Source organism: Ursus americanus, chromosome 2, assembly GCF_024610735.1.
Source record: "Ursus americanus isolate L20-20 chromosome 2, mUrsAme1.1.p, whole genome shotgun sequence".
Taxonomy (NCBI): domain Eukaryota; kingdom Metazoa; phylum Chordata; class Mammalia; order Carnivora; family Ursidae; genus Ursus; species Ursus americanus.
Genome location: NC_142128.1, coordinates 29006480 through 29026630, shown reverse-complemented (window position 1 = coordinate 29026630; position 20151 = coordinate 29006480). Strand labels below are relative to the sequence as shown.

The window sequence follows — 20151 nt, the reverse complement described above, 5'->3', positions numbered from 1 at the left end:
GGGGAAAAAAATTACTGCAAAAAAATTATTTTCAATAATTACATTATTTGTAAAGATATTGTTATAGTTATTCTGAAATTATTATCCATAATAGTATAAAGCAAATAAATAATTACTTCAATATCATTAAGAACCAAAATTTTCAGTGTAAGAAAAAAAAGAAACTAAAAGAAGTTAAATAAGTCCTAGAGTCTAACTGGAATTGGAAATACCATATAAACTCATCTTTTTTTTTTTTTTTAAGATTTTATTTATTTTATTTGTTTGACGGAGAGAGAGCACAGGCAGGGGGAGCAGCAGAGGGAGAGGTAGAAGCAGATTCCTCACTGAGTAGGGAGCCTGACATGGGACTTGATCCCAGGACCCCGGGATCATGACCCAAGCTGAAGGCAGACGCTGAACTGACGGAGCTACCCAGGTGCCCCAGTATAAATCTTAAAAAGAAAAAGGAAGGAAGGAAAGAAGGAAGACTTCCTTGCTAGCCCTTTTAATTAAAAAATGCTATAAATAACAAAGAATCCAGCATCAATAAACACCCTGAAAACCCAGATTACAGTTTCTAAATACCATTTTCCATCAAAAGGACAAGCCCTTTGGAGAAATGGCTAACTCTAAATATAAGGCAGGAAATGTAGAGAAGAGCCTGGAATAAAGAATACCAGAAGTCAAAGAGGCTATTAGAGGTACTGGGATTGTCAGAGAGGACGCAAGAGTCAACCCAAAATCCTTCCCACTGCTCAGAAACAAGATAATTAGAGCATCAAAAAGAAGAACTGTAATGTACCAAAATATATAAAAAATATATATTTTAAAACCTCATGATTTAAACAAACAAAACAAAATCTCATTGCTCACTGTTAGAAGGTGAAACCAATTAATTATTCTGAAAGCTGGTTTTTAAAAGGTGTGTTGAGGGGACAGATTAAAGAATTTATTGTTTCTTCTATATGAATTGTATCTCCAGGTAACTAAGAGATGAGGAGAAGCCCAATGTAATGCAGGAGGAAATATACATCATCATTTACGAAATATTCTTGCCATCAGTTTAGTCCTGAATCTGATTAAGTTTATGTATCTTACTATCAGTTAATTACAAATATAGTAGTCAGGGAACATGTTGAACAAACTTATAAGAATGCTCCAGAATATGGGAAATTCTACAGAGCTAACAACCTAGTTTCTGAAGCACACTGGGGGTTGTGGGAGGATCCACAGAGAGGGAATTCATAGACTGAGAGATATGAGATGCATCAACCAAATGTAATATATGAATTGTTTGGAAACTAGAGCTCGAACAAAACAATTATTAAAAAAAATATGTGAGCAGGAAATTTGAATACTGGCTATCTGATATTAAGGAGTCATTGCTTTTTTTTTTTTTTTTTTTTTTGGCTAGTGGCATTGTAGTTTTGTTTTTAAGTGACTGTTCATCTTTTAGATACATACATACAGAGACCCATGGTTGAAAGGATATGCCATCTGTGATTTGCTTCAAAATTCTCTGAAGGGAGAAGGAGAGAAAGAGTACTAATAAAATAGGACTGGCCACACACTGACTGGTGACACTCTGTGATAGCTAGCTAGGACTTTGTTATATTATTTTCCCTACTTTTGTATATGTTTGAAATTTTTCTATAATGAAAGCTCTGGGATTCTTTTAAGCAGAAATCCAAAAGGGCCTCTCTTCTGCTTCCCAGGATATTGCTTTTAAATAAAAAGATACAAGCTCTTAGAGGTTTTCTTAGGTGGTGTGGTGACTACAGTCAAGACAATTGTCCCCTATGGGGCATGTACCTAGCTGCAATCTGTTTGAGTACCTTCTTCCCTTGAGGACTGAGCTGTATACCAGACCTGGGAAAATGTACTGGGCGGGGGAAGGGCGCACAGTGGAAAGAACAGGGCTCTGCAGATAATCCTGGTGTCAGACCGATGTCTTTGCCAAGAACTGTTTAATCCCCCTGAGCCTCTGCGAGATGTGGACAAACCTCACCTCCCTGACAATGCTGCCATGACCATCACAAGAGCTAAAACATGAAGGACCAGGGCGTGCCTGGGTAGCTCAGTCTGTTAAGCGTCCAACTCTTTGATTCCGGCTCAGGTCATGATCTCAGGGTCATGAGATCGAGTCCTGCATCAGGGCTCCATGCTCATGGTGCAGCCTGATTAAGATTCTCTCTCTCCCTCTGTGCCCCCAACCTCCCCCACCTGCACATGCTTTCTCTCTAAAAAAAACCAAAACAAAACAAAAACAAAAACATGAAGGACCTAGCCCAGAGCCTGCACTTAAAACTGGTGCTTGAGTATTTACTCATTTATCAGTTCACCAAACATCTGAGGATATAACTCTGGGTCAGACTCCAGGGTAGGTGCGAGAGACACAAAGACACAGAAAACAGAAAAGGGGATTAGTGATGATAGTGGGAAGAGAAATGTATTTAAGGTTCTGAACAGGTAAAATTTTTGGATCTAGAATTCTATATCCAGCAGCACTATCAATTAGGTGAAATAGACACATTTTTATAGCATTTAGTAACCATACACTACGCATGCAAAAAAGGAAAGAAATCAAAGTCACCCAAGGAAAAGAAAGGTACATCCCTCAAAAAAAAAAAAAAAAAAAAAAAATCCACACAAAAAAGGCTGGGATATTTGGAAGATTCTCGGTTGGGTAGCAAAGTTTTAATGACACAAGAATACACATTCTCCCCAGTGGGCACCACCATGCAACTTCTTTCCTTCAGAGGAACTGCATTTACACCATCATAAGATTATACATGCTGGATACCTGCTGGCATCTCCAAAAATCGACTTCTCAAGAAAGCACAAAAGTACAGATACAAAAAGATAGTTAATAGTATAACTAATCATGGTGAGAAGAGAAACAGAGAGGGATGGAAGGTAACGTGCATGTGCTAAATTTATATGCTTTCACAGAACTGACCCAGATATATTGGTCAAAGTTGACAAGACAAGAAAAGTATTTGCTTAAAATGGTCAGAGTAGCTGAAAGAAGAGCCAGGGAGGGAGGAGCAAAGATTCTCCCCCCTTCATTTTATATGCTTCTGTTAGGCAAAATTTTAAAGATTATGTGCATTTATCACTTTAATGGTTTAAAAACTGCCATGGGAAACACCTTCTCTGCTAAAATATACTTAACCCACAAGATGGACACTGAGTTTGGCAACATTTACTCTTCCCAAACACAGGAAAGATTCTGAGGTGGCTGTACTAGATACATTTCATTAGTCCTTTCCGGAAGCAGAGGCTTTATCCAAGGGAATATGCAAACTGGAGAAACATCGTGGGGTTAAGATAAAGACACAGAAGTAAAGTCTGTTCCTAAGCTTCCTAAGCTAGAGAACCCAGGAGCGAGTAAGAGAGACATCACAGGAAATTTCCCCCAGGAGAAGCAGCAGCACTTAAAGTTGAAGGGAAGGAACTGCTGGTGGCCAGAGAGGTGAGGGCGGGGGAGGGATGGGCCAAATAGGTGAAGGAGATTACGAGGTACAAACTTCCTGTAACAAATGAGTCACAGGGATGTAAGGTACGGCGTAGGGAATACAGGCGAGAATACTGGAATAGCGTTGCATGGTGACAGACGGCGACAGCACTTACTGTGGTGAGCCCTGAGTGATGTACAGAATTGTTGGATCACTGTGTTGTACACCGAAATTAATATAATACTGTCTGGCAATTATACTTCAGTATTTTTTTTTAAAGTTTAATTAAAAAAAAAAGACAAAGCTGAATGAGGATTTCTGCAGTGGCATCATGGAGCCAGAGGCAAGAAAAAAGAAACAAGAGATGGTCAACACGGAGATTCCGAAGGCACTCCTCAACCACTGAGAGAGTGAGAAGCAGCCAGGGTGAGTTGGGTGGCGCTCAGGCTGCAGAGACATTCTGAGACAGCGGCTAGGGTGGAGGGGATCTGAAAGCCAGAGGCAACCCCCTCTAAGTCACAGAAACAGCAAAGAATTGAAGGTGTAAACAGAGGACCAAGACACAGAGGACAGAAAGGGCTGAGTCCGAGTATGTTCTGCTACAGGCTAGCAGTTTCTAATCGTACTGAAATCATGGGGAGAAGAAGCTTCTGAGACATTCTAGTATACAGATGGCCGGTGGGAATTTAAAAGGCAGTACCCACTGAAACGGTCAGGGATCTTTTCTTCACGTGGTGTGCTGCTTTATTATCTCAGTGTAATATAAGGCTTTCAGTGGTTCACTTGTGACACTGGCTTACCCAATCTGATTTTTATTATGTACTCCTTATCTAAAAATTCTCCAACCATGGGCATTTTCAAAACTCTGTCTTAGGTTGAGAAGAAACTACTGGCTACCTGAGGAGAGAAGCAAAGGGTCTCCAGAGATTCTATCAGTTTCCTCCTCATGCTCTGCCCTGTGTACGGTGTAAAAACATCTGGAATTTAAGAGCCAGAAGGGACTTCATTTTTTTTTCCCAACAAAATGCCTCACTGAAGATGAGAAAACAGAGGCAGATACTGGGCTCTGGATGGGTATTTACTGAAGGGAAGAGTGAATGAAGTCGTTTCCAAGGCACCAGCAGAGCCTGAGCTAGAACCCTTGTCTGCGAGCTGCCTGGGGTCAGTCCCCTGGCCTCGTTATGGCTTCTGCTGCGTCCAAGGCATCTTTCAGCAGGATCAGAGAAAACACTTGCCCCACATTTATAAATAAATGCGTAAGCACTCTGACAAAGCAATGGGTCCTGGAATACAGTCAGGTTAATCAGAATTCTTCTTTGTCTCTAAAGAGACATGCTCATTCAGTCACTCTGAGAAAGCACTAACTTTCTATGACAATCATGTGGAATCTGAAAACCATAACTTTGATATGTGCTTTAGCATTTCCTGCATAAGCAGGAATTCCCAGGAGCTGCTACCCTGTCAAAGAAGGCTGAAATGGAGTCTCACAGGCAGAAAACATGAGAAAGAAGAGACTGGCCACAGGGTTTTTCCCAACAGCTGAAAAATGCAAATTGTAAATAATCCGTAGACATGACTGACCAAAATCTCTTCGGGGCAAAATGGCTTTGAGGGCAAAGTGGCTTTGGGAAACCATTTTCTTTAATTAGAGAACATTCTTAATAAAATGAGAATGGTAATAGCACCTGTCTTTCAGGAAGGTTTCAAACTTCAGTGCTTACTTACGGGGACCAGATACCTACCAGGGAGCTTTTAAGTACTTTAGCATCCACTGTAAAGAAGGATTCTTCAAACACCACGCTAACCTGTATTTATTCAGATTTCATGCCACCCAACCAAATCTCCTTCTCAAGCAAATTTACGTCCAGTCCAGTTTCCCAGAATCTAAGGGCTAGCTTTGTCCAGTTATTGACTATGGGCTCCTTGAATATTCTGGACACTGACTCCATCACAGACAAGAAAAGAAGCAGTGCCACCATAACAATGCAAACACCCGAAGGAGCTAATGCCCATTTCTGTGAGCACAGCTAACAGCCCCGGGGAGAAGCTTGGCTGCTGTGACAGCGCTCCCAGGGTCTCAGAGTCCACTCGCTAGAGCTAACAGAGGTGATGTGACGTTCAGAGCTGCAGCGGCCTTCCCCTCAACAGGGGCCCCCACAATCTGCACTGCACCTTCAATGAGGAAGGCCTGCATGTTTGCGTTTATACTTATGCCATTTTCCACCATATACTTCAGCCCCTTATTTTCTTCACAAGTATTAAGCGTTTCAAAAAAGAAAAGAAAAGGAAAGGAACAAAAGCAACACCGTATCAAGATTACAGCTTATGGAGAAGTAAAATAGACAAAAGATCACAAAGGATGGGAGGCAGGTAAATAGAAAGAGATTATTGTAAGAGTCCTAGGTTGTCCATGACGTAGTGTGATTTTTCACCTGAAGATCCACTGTGATACAGGAAAGAGGCACATTATCATTTCTAGAGCAGTGCTTGGACAACAGAAATATGTGAATCACAAATGACATTTAAAATTTTTTAAGAGCCCGATAAAAAAAAAAAGGCGAAAAGAAACCAGTGAAGTTAATTTTAATACTATTTTATTTAGCCCAATATATCCAAAATATTATCATTTCAACATGTCATCAATTCTTCAAAATCTGATGTGTATTTTAAATCGACAACACATCTCAGTCTGGACTAGCCATACTTGAAGTACTCAATAGCCACACGTGGCTGGTGGCTATGGTACTGCAGAGGGCTGTTCTATACCAGGGGTCAGCAAATTGTCCTGTAAAGGGACAGACAGTATCCAAATTGAGTTTTGTGGGTCACGCAGTCTCTGTCAACCTACCCAAATCTGCCAATGTAAGGCAAAGCAGCCAGAGGCAATACGTAAATCAACAAGCATGGCTGTGTTCCAATAAAACTTTATAAAAACACATGGACCGGATTTGGCCTATGGGCTCTAGTTTGTCAACCACTACTCTGGAGCAACGACTGAAAAAAGAACACGAAGAGGTATAAGTGAAAAGGTCAACAGAGAAGATAAACAGATGCTAAAATATCAGCAAATACTAAGTAATATACAATTCATCCAAAAAGCAACAGAAAAGAAAAAAGGGACAAAACCCAAGCAGGACAAATAGAAAACAAATACCAAGATGGGAGGCAGACCCACCTGTATCATTCATTAGATTAAATGTAAAAGAAAGGGGGTGGCAGGATGAATAAAATAGCAAGACCCAAGTATATGCTGTTTATAAGAAACACACTTTATAGAGACAAACAAGTTACCAGTAAAAGGCTGAACGAGAAAATACTATGCAAACACCAAGGATAAGAAACAAGAGCGCCAATATTAATTATAAGACAAAATAAACATCAAAAAAGATTATTACTAGATATCAAGAGGAATTGTCCATACTGATGAAAGGGGCAATTCATTAAGAAGGCATATAGCATTCCTTAATAGAAACATACCTATCAAAAGAGTTGCAAAATACATGAAACAAGAAATTGGTATCATTAGATGGAAAAACAGATTTACAACCACAGCTGGAAATTTCAACACCTCTCTCAGCAGGTGAAAGAAAAAGCAGACCCCCTCCCACTCCCAAAAAAATCAGTAAGGATATAGACTTGAGCACCACAAACCAACGTAACCTGCAATGACAACAATGAAATGTTACACCCATTCGAGTGCATGTGGAATGTTCACCAAACAGACCATATGCCGGGCCATAAAACCACTGTCAATAATTACCAAAGAAGTTCTAAATAACTTCTGGGTCAAAGAAGAAAGCACAAGAAAAATTAGAAAATACCTTCTAAAAGACAATTGTAAAAAGACAACCTATCAAAATCTGAGGGATGTGGCTAAGCAGTCTAAAGGAAAATTTACAGCTTTAAATGCTTTTATTAGAACAGAAGAAATATATAAAAATCAGTTGGTTAATAAGCTCCCATGTTAAGAAGCTAGCAAAGAATAACATTAAAATACAAAACAAGAAATAATAAGAACAAAGATATAAATAAATGAAAAAAAGGAAGACAGAAAAACCAATAAAAAGTTGGTTCTTTGAAAGAATTAATTCATAAACATCTAGCAAGGAAAAGAGTGAGTAAACACGTATTACCAATATCAGGAATTTGTAAAGGGACATAATTACAGAGTTCTTTTTTTTTTTTTTTTAAGATTTTTATTCATTTATTTGACAGAGAGAGAGAGACAGCCAGCGAGAGAGGGAACACAAGCAGGAGGAGTGGGAGAGGAAGAAGCAGGCTCCCAGCGGAGGAGCCTGATCTGGGACTTGATCCCAGAACGCCGGGATCACGCCCTGAGCCGAAGGCAGACGCTTAACAACTGCGCCACCCGGGAGCCCCTAAAGGGACATAATTATAGATCCTACAGATATAAAAATTATAAGGGAACATTTTGAGCTAATAATTTTATGCTAACAAATGTGACAATTTAAATGAAATGAAATATTCCTTGAAAAACATGAATTACTAGAAGTGATCCAAGAAGAAACAGAAAATCTACACAATCCTGTATCTATTACAGAAATTAAGTCCATAATCAAAAGCATTCCACAAAAAAACTTTAAGCCCAAATGTCTTCACTGATAAACTCTACCAAAACTTTAAAAAACAAAACCAAAACCAAAACCACCCTAATACACACTGTTGGAAAGTAACAAAAGAGGAACTTCTTAACTATTTTTATGAGGTCAGCATAAACCTGATAACCAAAACTTGACAAAGATTTAAAAAAAGAAAAAATTCCAATCCAGTATTTCTCATGAACAAAGATATAAAAATACTTAAAGAAACACTAACACATCAAGTCCAGCAGCATATAAGAAGGATAATAATACATCAGGACCAACTAAGATTTCTCTCAGGAATACAAATCTGATTAAGCATTCAAAAACCAACTGATGTCATTCAAAATACTAAAAAATAAAGGACAAAACCATACAACAACTTTAAAAGATAGAGAAAGAACGTATGAAAATATTCAACATCTATTCAAACTTTCAGCAAATTGGAAATGGAAGGGAACTTCCTAAACCCAAGAAAGGACTAAGCGGACAATCTAAGAGCCAGGCTTCCTGGGGAAACACTGGACTTCCCCTCTCTAGTACTGGAAACAAGACAAGCATATCCACCCTTCCACTTCTATTTGACAATATACCAGAGGTGCTAGTCAGTGCAATCAGGCAAGAAAAAGAAAAGACATAAAGACTGGAAAAGAAATAAAACTGTTGTTAATAGCATGCCAACAGGATTGGGTGCCTAAAAAACCCTGTGGAATATATTTTTTTTAAATCTCTCAGAATAAGTCAATTTTAAAAGGTTGTAGAACACAAAGTCAATAGACAACAATTAATATGTCTATATAGAAGCAGCAAACGATTGAAGATGCGATTTAAGAAACAGTTCCATTTACAATAGCATCATTAATATAAAATAGTTAAGAAGAAAATTAACATTAGACTTCTAAGACTTCTACAGTAAAAGCTACAAAACAGGCTGAATGAAGAAAGAGGTAAGAGGACTGTAAAATTTGTGTGGAATACAAAGGATCTAGAACAGCCAAAACAATCTGACAAAGAATAACAACGTTGGAGGGTTTATGCTACCTGATTTTAAGACTTACGATAAAGCCACAGAAATAAGAAAGTGTGGTACTGGCACAAGAACAGGCATAAAAATGATTGGAACAGAACAGTCTAGAAATAGACCTAAACATACATGGTCAATTTATTTTTGACAGAAATGCCAAGTCAATCCAATGAGGAAAGAGAAGTCTTTTTAACAAACGTTGCTAGAACAAGTGGATATTCATATTAAAAAAAAACAACACCTAAATCGTGACTCCTATCTCATTCCATGTACAAAATTCATTTGAAATGGGTCATGATTTAAATGGAAAAACTAAAACTATAAATCTTCTGGAAGAAAAGCAGTGCAACCTTAGAGTAGGCAAAGATTTAACCATAAAAGAAAAAAAATCATAGACATGACTCCAACAAAATTAAAAATATCTGCTCATCAAAATCACTAACAAGATGAATATGCAACCAGACTTGAAAAACACACTTGCAGCACATACATCTCTCTGACAAAGGATGTGTCTCCAGAATACATAGAAGAAGTCCCACCGATCAAGAGTAAAAAGACAAAAACTGAATCAGAAACTAGGCAAGAGGCTTACATATCTACCTCAAAACGAAGATATCTGAATGGCCAACCAGCACACAGAAAGGTGGTCAACATCATTAGTCACCAGAGAAATGCAAAATCAGACCGCCATGCAACATCCATCTCGTACCCTCTAGAAAGGCTGAAATAAACGAGACCGACAGCACTACACGTTGGCAAGGGTGTAGTGCAGCTGTACAGTCCCACAATACTGGTGCTACGGTATAAAACGGTACATGCAGTTTGGAGAACCGTTCGGTTCTTCTCATAAAGCTTAACACACACACACCCTGAGAACCAACGATGCTACTCCTAGGTACTGACTCAAGAGGAATGCAAACATACAGCCACAAGAACTTTTTTATAGAAATGTTCATAGCAACCTGACATAGAATAGTCTCAAACCGGAGACAACCCAAACGTCCACCAAGAGCAGAAGAGGTAAATGCTGTATATTCGTAGAGTGGAATACTACCGGACAATGAAATAATGACCAACTCCTGATACACACAAAATCAAGGGGGAATTTCAAAAACATGTTAAGTGAGGGGCGCCTGGGTGGCTCTTGGTTTTGGCTCAGGTCATGATCTCAGGGTGGTGAGATCAAGCCCCATGTCTGGCTCCACGCTCAGCATGGAGTCTGCTTGAGATTCTTTTCCCCTCCCTCTCCCTCTGCTCCTCCCCCCACTCAGGTGCACTCTCTAAAATAAATAAAAACTTAAAAAAAAGTTAAGTGAAAGAAGCCAAACACAATACAATATGATTCCCAATATGACTCCATTTTTTATAAATTCCAAGAATAATCAAAATTAATGCATAGTCACAGATATGAGAAATGGATGTTTAAGGCAGAGAGGCTTGGGGTTGCTTGGAAAGGGACACTAGGAAATTTTGTGAGAAGACAGAAGTGTTCTATGCCTTGCTTTGGGTGGTGGATACACTGCTGTATATAACTCTTAAAACTCTGAACTCACATTTCAGATCTGTTCCTTTTATTGTATATTAATTATGTCTCAATTATTTTTAAGTAGGCTTCAAACCCAGCATGGAGCCCTATGAGGGGCCCAAACCCACAACCCTAAGATCAAGACCTGAGCTGAGATCAAGAGTCAGAAGCTTAACTGACTGAGCCACACAGGCTCCCCTATATCTCAAATTTTTTAAATCTCTAAAAAGCCATTTAAAAAGCATAGAGGGTAATCCAAAATATTAACAGTGATAGCTTCTGGGTGATGGGATTATGGCTAATCTTTTCTTCTGTCAGTTCACACTTTTCTAATCTTTATCATTTTCTGTAATGAACTTTTCCCCCATTTTCTATACCCACATTTTGTCATTTCACAAAGATACAACACGTGACCAGTATGTATCTTCCGAAGGAGGGATTATGGATAATGAGGGGAAGTATGTCAAGTTCTCTTCCTACAGCAGGCATGTGGTTCAGTGTCTCCCAGGGATCCGAAATGAGGTCGGAAGCCCAGACAGGGGCATCACGGTGGACTGCAGGGAGGAGGAGAGTGTCAACTGGACCCAGATGAGTTCAGCTCTGAGCCTGGTTCCTTCACTGAACTGGTGGTTGGATCGCAGAGCCTCTGCTTCCACACCCCCGAAATGGGAATGACAGGTATCCTGTGTCCCTCAAGGGGGTTCTGCGAGTTTGTTAACCACAAGAGCTGCGGGTCTACACGGCACAGAAGGAACTCGGGTAGCAGTCACTTCTGATATTATGTGGAAAGTTACTTAAAAAAAAACTCTCAAAAGTCAGATTTAGGACTTAAAATCCTGTGAGAAGCAGGAAGAAAAGCTATTGCTCCAACAACTCTGCCCTTTTATTCAGCAGTCGAGAACTCTTACCTATTGGTGTGGTAGTAGTGGTTCTGCAGAGCATAGGATATGCACTGAGTGTTCAACCGCTTTCTCTCGACCTCCTGCCAAGTGTCTTCTGTCCACTTTCTCTTGCTCTGCTTCTCCTCATGTTTTTTCCCCACGTAGTCGGCATAGGTCTGGATCCGATAGCTTTCTGCATATTTGCTGGTATTGACAGCTACAAGGAAAAGAAAAAATCTGTATAAAAAAAGTCTGGCCTAGCCCTAGAGATGTCACTTTTGCAAGGTGGCCTGAGGTCATCAAAGAAACCAGAGATGCGGGTCTGAGTTCTGACCCCAGCTCTGCCATCGAGAAGGCAGCGGGGGGGCGGGTATGGTTGGGAATGTCCCATGGGCTCTCCAAATCTCAGTGTTCTCATCTGGAGAAAAGAGTCACTGTACCCCAATCTTCCTGATGGCCTGAGAGTGCTCTGTAAACTATAAAGAACCATAATGGTGGTAATTGAAAGGTATTTGCAGGTAACATTACTGCCTGAAAATTACTCATTTTCAGTGTAAGAAAATGGAAAAAAAAAAAAGCCCCACTAAGGGAAAACTGTAAACCCTTACTTGTTAAAAATGAAAATGAAAGCAATATTGACAGCAGAGCTGACCACTGGGTCTGAAACTGAAGGTCTACCCCATGTCTGTGCCCGGGGTTTTGCCCAGTCATCGCACAGTTCCTCCCTCTGCAAGGGAGGAAGTGCCGAGGGGTGGCTGCCATGGGCCACACTGTGGGTCAGCAGCAGTGCGGGGGTGCAAAGCCAGGCCGCTCCGACCCTAAGGCCAGGGCCCTTCTTGTCACTCTGCACCTCACTTTGAACTCCGCAAATTCAAGAGATCCCCACCATACTTGAGACACGCCTCTTCTCCTTCCGTTTTTAAAGACTGCTAATTCTCTGTAATGTGCCTCTGGCTGGCAGGGGCACTTGAAAGCTGGAGCTTATTCCCACCCTGGTGCTAACATTTCACTAAGGCCAGGTCAGTTTCCTGATAGTCTTTGCTGCCTGCTTCTCGGAGGCCGGTGGACAGAATGCACTGGGAGCGTGGGAGTGAGGATCCACGGGAGACCTGTGGGCAGGGGGCAGCCATTCGCTGGTTCGGGCTCCCACAGTTGGAGCATATACTCTCCCAGCCCGCCATCACTACCACCAGTTACTACCCACTGGCAGCGAGACAGTGAGAGGCTGGCCGTGCTGGCTGGGGGCCTTAGGAGCAGACTTGCTACCTGGGCAGCTGCAAAAGCACCATGATGTCTAAAACACAGAGTCCGTGTACCCACTCCTAGCAATGTTCTTGGTATGGAGTCATTCTCACTAGATAGCGTGTGAATGAATGCACGGCAGAATACAAGTGGTGACAAGTGCGCGGTCCCTCAGCACATCAGTGCCAGACAACAGACTCGAGTACATCAGGGACCTTAAGTCAGAGGGCAAGACAATCCTATGAGAGGAGAAGCTCCACATACCCAACACCTGACATTTTTCATCTTCGCTCCAAGTGGACCAGATTTGCCTCAAACTTCTAAGCACCACCGTGGTTTACAGAATGTCATGCCCTAAATGTGTAGCCATCTAAGGAGCAATACATAACAACCACCACCACGAAACAAGAAAAAAATACCCCAATACTCTTTAAAAAACACAAATTTTCACTAAGAAGTTTGCGTAACTTTTCAAATATCCACTCTAGAGTTAAAGAGAAAAAAGGGGGCGGTGGGAGAACCCCAGAATATTACAGAACTTCCCTATTACACAAAGTCTCCCAAGGAAGGAACATGAGTTACTGAAATGTGAGCTCAAAGCAGCGTGCTCTGACTCACTCCCAGGGAGACAAACAGAAAAAAGCATCCAGTTCGGGAGATGTGTGACTGACCAAAGTCACTCCTTAGCACAGAACCACAGAACCTGGGTCTTTTCTCAAAAATCTTACTTCCTGGGACAGCTACTTCTCTTGCTTTCAACAGTCCACATTTCTGACCTTCTCCACTCATTTAACCAGCCGACCATTTAAATATCCCACAAACACCAACCACCCGTGCTTCTGCCCGGCAACTGCTCACTGTCCCAGGGACCATGTTAGATATTCGGTAAAACAAGACAAGATTTCCAGCCTCTTAAGCTTATCCCGTCACCCGCAAACTTCATGTAGGGGTGATTTCCCTATGAGCATATCACTTTCTTACTAATGCGGGTTAAACTATCAGTGAGATCCATAATGCGAACCCACAGATTCTACCATTACTATTTGGTCCTGACTGTTGGCAAAAGAGCATCTCCTGGATTTTCCTGTTTGAGAGCCATTCTTTATTCCAGCAGGTTTATTCTGTTGGCAGGCCCCAAAGGGATGACATCTGCAATAATCCCTCTCTCGAGTTTCACTTGGACTCCCAAGTAAAAGAGAAGGCCTGAGTCAATATTCCCCATGAAAGCAAAGGTGATGATAGGGTCATAAAGGAGCCAAGATGATCTATTTAACAGTATCCGGTTGTTTCCAATAATTGAGCTCACAGCCCCACAGACAAACGTTACAAACAACTCCCTAACCACGGTGGGGAATTTATCCCAGCACATGTGGAATTAGGATCACTTAAAAGGGGAAACAAATAACAACCCACTTTTCACCGCTGGCCTTCACATGGTAGTCATTTACCAGCATTCCTTCACGTCCCAGCAGCTCTGGAGCTCGGCCTTTAATCTGGAAGCCAAGCTCTGGCTCTAAGCCATCCCCCCTCGAATGGATGAATCAGCAAAATGAATTGGCTGTCAGCTGTGTCCTCCAGTGATTTCAGCTCGCCTGTCAGAAACAGCATGTAGCAGGCTGCCTGGTAACACTAACCTTTTCCAAATTTGTCAGGGAAATGATTCAAGGCCATCTTTCGGTCGTGCCACTTGGTTAGAGCCTCTGGGGAAACGCACATGCCGACAGCCCTCCCGGCTTCCTGGTAGGTGAGCAAGCGCAGCTCCCCTCACGTGGGCTCACCTGCTCACAGTGGCCCCACACCAGGTCTGCTCATCTCCTGACACTCTGCACCCATTACAGCATTTCACCTCCACAAGGGCCCCGTGAGGAGGGGATGCTCTATTCACCGCACAGATATAGAGACTGAGATCAGGGAAGCTAGGCTGCTTGCCGAAAGTCTTGTAGGTAAGCCACAAAGCCGGTTTGGAACTAAGACATAACTTTTTTTCTTTTTTTTAATAATACTGCCACGTGTCCACCATATTTAGTTTTTATGTATTTATGTGTTTATCTAGACTGACAATTATCTTCTAAAATGTACCCCTTACTAGGTACCCCTTAAAGAATTACTTAAAATGTTTTAGATTTTTCTTCCTAAAAGTTAAGAACTTTCCATTACTGTCAGGCAAAGTCTCTCCAACTAAGCTGACAGAGATACATTGGGATTACGGACGAGATGACTTAAGATATAGATTCCTTCCTAAATTCATCTATAGATTTTACTGCAACTCCAATAAAAAGAACTTCTACATTTTAATAAGACACTGAAAAAATTAAAAATAAAATTAAAAAAATCTCAGTAGAAAACAGAGCAGGGTTAGTCAGGGACTGGGGGAGAAGATCAACTGTAAAGGGGGTGAGGGAATTATGCGGGTGACGGAACCATCCCATATCTTCACTGTGGTGGTGGTTACATGACTGTATGCATTTGCTGAAACAGAGCTGTACAACAAAGAGGGTAGCTTTACTGTACAGAAATTATACTCCAATTATTCTGTGGAACTGGAAAGGTTAATTCCAAAAGTTAAACAGAAGAACGAATGGGCCAACAATGGCCCAGACCTTCCTGAAGAAGAGTAAGGAAGGGGGACGTGCCTGGTAGCTATAAAAGCTTACTGCAAACCCAGAGTAACTAAGATGGTGCGGCAATGGTACAGAGATCAGCAAACTGACCAGCAATATAGAAGAGCCTAGAAACAGAGTTACGCATCTGTGAAACTTTGATTTTTGACAGAGACAGCATGACAGAGAATGTGGAAAAGGAAAAGTTGGAAAAATTGTTTATCCATAGGAAAAAATTGAAATTGGACTCTTAGTCACACCATGCTGAAAAATCAACTCCAGATGGATGAAGAACTGAAATGTCAAAAGCAAACTTTGAAAACTTGAAAAGAAAATATAAGTGAATATCTCTCTGAGCTTGAAGGAAGAAAGAATTTATGAAGATACAAAACGTGTTAAGAATTCAGAAAAGGTCAATGAGTATGACTCCATTAAATTAAAATTTCTGTCCATCAGCAGACACTTCAGAGAGTGAAGACAGTCCACAAACTGGAAGAAGATATTTGTAATGCATGGAACTGGTGAAGGATTAGCACCAGAATCCATAAAAACGCCTACAAAACAAGAAGAAAACCCGCCACAAAAAAAATGGGCAAAGACGTGAAAAGTATGCACAGTCATTTCATAGCAAAGGAAGCATACAATGCCAATAATTATATAAAGAGCTGCTCGAGCTCAGGCAAAGACAAATTAGGAGAACAGTATCATTCTGTGTGTTTTGCTGGCAAAAAATTTAAAAGACCGCTAAGAGCAATGGCTGGGAAGATGTGGGGCAACGAGACTTCTATTGGTACAACCACTGTGGAAAACCACTGGCATTCTCACTTAACATTGATCTGACACACATCCTCTGACCCAGCAGTTCCACTCTTAGACATATATTGATACATGAGTATTATGAAGGAAATACAAGAACTTTTTTTAGAGAACACAATGTTTACACTATCCGAGAGAAAGAAGGAAAGAAGCAAGCCAGATCTCTACCAGCAGGTGAATGGAAAAACCGTGTTATATTCCCACCATGGAATATCGTCTCACAGTAAACGTACATGAACTACAGTGACATAAAATAAAATGGATGGATCTTAAGAATATAATGGTGAATGAGAGATACAAGTCCCGGAAGTCTACTTGTAGTCTGACACTCTTTTTATTATGTTCTAAAACAAAAATAAACAAACAAGAGATCCATTATATCCAGGGAGTTGTGTGTGTGTGAGAGAGAGAGAGAGAGAAAGACAGAACAAAAAAGCAAAATGATTGACACAACTTTCAGGAGAGCAGGCACCCCTGGCAGGTGATCAGGACAATGGGAGAAGGAGGAGCAACAGATAGATGTAATTTATTAGCAGTAGTTCAGTTCTTTGGCTCAGTGGTGGTTTCACAGATGTTCATTACATCTTAAACAAACAAATTCTTTAAGTTTTCTGTTGTTTATCCTGTCCGAGTACTTAGGGCCATTTCCGGTACAGACAGTCTAAGTTGGAAGGTCTCCTTTACCTGGAGACGAGGTAAGAGTCTCTCCAGGTTTAACGTCCCCAGTGACACAGCGTTGCCCCTGAATGGTGTGTGTGGTGTGAGCGAGCGAGCACTGCATCTCGGACCTTCCTCGGGCCATCTGCAGGCTGAGATCAGTGGGGAGTGGTGGCTGCTGGGGCAGGGACGCACCCTCGGTCCTGCATGCGCTGTCTCCAAAGGCTACCCGCAGCCTACACGAAGTCTCAGTGTCTGATGCCAACATTCGTAGTAGTCCCATTGCTACAGGAAGGTGAAGCACTTACTGGATACTTACACTGCCAGCCATGGGGAATCCTTAAGCGGTATCCTGACTGTACAGGTAAAGACAATGAGGCTCAGAAGAAGGGACTAGTCCAGGTCCCAAAGGTGACGAGTGTTTGGGCCAGGATCCAAAGCAAAGCCTACATTCTCTTCATGACACCACGTGCACTGGAAGGGTCCCAGATGGTGTCATTCTGAGATGACGCAGGCATATACATCTGTCTTCGAGAGAATCAGTCTGTCCGTCTCTCCACAACAGTTCTGTATACCCAGCAGAAGGAATCTCCATGCAATAACCTGATATGTTCACCCACCGGCAGAAGGGCCGTGGGTCGAGAGTGGCCTCTGCCAGCTCTGATGACACAGCCCCGCTCCCTGTGCGTCAGCAGGTGCTTTCACACTCAATCCTGCCTCCTTCAGACCCTCTCGAAGATGCCTCTCCTTCCTCCTCCCACAGCCACAGCTCAGGGCCCTGCACCAACAGTCCTGTCACTGTGGGTTTTCACCCCACACCAGGAGGACGCCGAATGCTGTTTTGTGTTTGCTTGTTTATTTAAATATGAACATACTGAATGTGAGTTTTGTCATGTTCTGTGTTATTTTGATCAGGTTGGGTTGATAAAAGATTGACCACTTCTTCATTTCTACCACATAGAGAATGGCGGCTTTTACCTAGGATTCTAGTGAAAGCAAACTTTAAAATCTTTAAAGAAAGGCGTTCAAAACAAAACAAAACACACTCAACCCTGTCGGTCACTATGAACATTTTTCCGTGGTTGTGACTGCATGCCCCCGCAATCAATCGGAGACAGCAGGCAGAGCCTAAGGCGTGTGCGGGAATGGGGAGTCCGACAGAAGCCCGCTGTGATACGGCTGCCATCCTGTGTGTCCGAACAGCTCAGGGCCAGCCGGCCAGCCCAAAAGCAGCGCCCTCTGCTTTACCCTCCACCGTCCCCCCTTCCTCCTGAGCCGGTCCTTTCTTGAGGCTTGCTGAGAAAGCACCAGCCCTCAAGGGTGACATCCAGGCCCTCAGAAGCAGCCCGGCTCAGCCTGGAGCCCGCCTCAATGCCGCCTTGCCCCCCGCATTTACCCTGGCCCAGCGCTCATCGAGGGCAGGGCCCATGTCCTAGCCACATTCGTAGCGCCAGGGTCCTACCTCGGTTCTTTGCAGGAGGTTAATCTAAGATTATGGCAGGAAAGGGGGGTGCAGAAGCACAGCTTTTCTATCTATTGGCAACCTGTGTCTACCCGACAGAGAAAATTCAGAAATTCTTAAGAAGTCTGTGTTGAAGCCTGATCTGGTGCACGAGAGCCCTGGACTGCAAGTGAGGAGCTGGCGTTGACTCTAAAGACAGGCTCCCTGGGTCAGGGACAATCGGTACATGTCGCCACGCCTAAGCCTCACCGTGACTCTGGGAAAGAGAGGCACGAGCACCCCTGACGATGGAGCCTCGGGAAGTTGGCCAGCTTGCCTCAGTCACCCGGTGAGGACTCAGGACCCTGGCCCCCTGTTCTTCCTTTCATGCAATGGGCACTGCTCCAACAGAGGGTAATTTTTTAAAGATTTTTTTTTAATCAAATAAGCTCTACACCCAATGTGGGGCTTGAACCCACAACCCCAAGGTCAAGAGTCTCACGCTCACTGACTGAGTCAGCCAGGTGCCCGAGGCTAATTATTTTTTAAAAGCACTGAGGCTGAAAGAATGAAAACAAGGACACCCGAACGCACTCCCGGCCCATGAAGAGGATGGACAGACAGAAAGAACAAAGGAAGAGGCAGAAGGCATGTGACCCCATCATCTCTGCCTCCCCAAGGGCTCCCCCAGAGCGCCTGACACACAGGAGGTACTCAGTAAGGGAAGCTGGCCCAGGGGCCATACCATAGAGATGCCTCACAGCTGGGAGGGCAGTGGTGGCAGCCCCACATGTTGACAAGACTGAGAGGAGGAAGCGCGTGTGACCCTGGTTCCATCACCTGCAGGCCACACCCAGCCAACGTGTTCCCTCCACATCACCTCCACAATAAAAGACAGATGGCCACTCGTTCCTCCTGTTGCTCCCACCCTCATTTCACCTCCCAGTTCTCTGATGAAGACCAAAGACGTGGCAAGGGAAACTCTCTCTACAAAGTGGATAAAGGCTAACATGTGTATATGACAATGTTTACTTAACCTACGTCAAGAAAGAGAGGCAACAAAGTCAAGTGGGAAAGCCACAGGTTCCGAGGCCACAGAGGCCTGGGTTCAAATCCTGCCCAAATCTTAACTCACTTCTCTCCGTGGCTTCATTTCTTTATCCATAAAATGGGCTTATCTACTTGCTTAATAAGGCTGCTAGGAGAAGTGGAGTGCGTGCATGCAAAGCTTTTAGCACAAGGCCCAGCACACAGTAGGTGCCTAATTAATGAGGCTACTGCTGTCAGATCACAAAACCTATAGCTCAGACAAAAAGAACTGTGCCTGGGCCAAGAAAAGGCGTTCTGCAGTTGACACAGAATCAGCGAGCTAGAACTCACCTCACCTTGGTGAGCCCGAAGCTGGGGCGGGGGTGGGGGGGTGGCTCATATAACCTGAGTCTGCAAAAACTCATGGAATACTGCTGTCATGTAGAATGTGGATGCAATCTAACAAAACCTTTCCACGCAAAAGCACGGAGAAAAAATGGAAAATTCAGGGACCAGTAAGTCAACCGTACTCGAGAAATATAAAATCAAGAAGTCTTTATGTATCATTTTTCAAAATTGTACTGAGGCCAAAGTTAAGTCAAATCGTTTTCACGAACTCCGCTGACAACACCATAGTCACCTTACAGACGTTCCTCTCAATCATTCATTCAACAAACACTGGGGCTCAGCAATGTGCAGGGCACTGGGGTATGGCAGAAGAAACGGGACACTCTCTGCCCCAAGGAGGCCCACGGTCTAGACGAGAAATAGGAAGGGAACAGACTGGTAGCGAGCACCAGGTAGGCCAGAACCTAGGCATGCTGCTTTTAACATGAGAAGGGGCAGGAGGGAAGGAGAGGGAAGGACAAATCCCAACTAGCAAAAGGTGGACTGT

General features: G+C 42.7%; 1 protein-coding gene across 2 annotated transcripts in view; it reads right to left on the bottom strand.

The window, feature by feature from the left end:
* The window catches only part of PARN (poly(A)-specific ribonuclease), a 155747-nt gene that overhangs the window by 31263 nt on the left and 104333 nt on the right, over nt 1–20151 (bottom strand). For both annotated transcript variants that reach the window (XM_045776083.2, XM_045776084.2), the window contains one exon: nt 11499–11688. In XM_045776083.2, coding sequence (XP_045632039.1) covers nt 11499–11688 — 190 coding nt within the window. The remainder of the gene's footprint in view (nt 1–11498; nt 11689–20151) is intronic.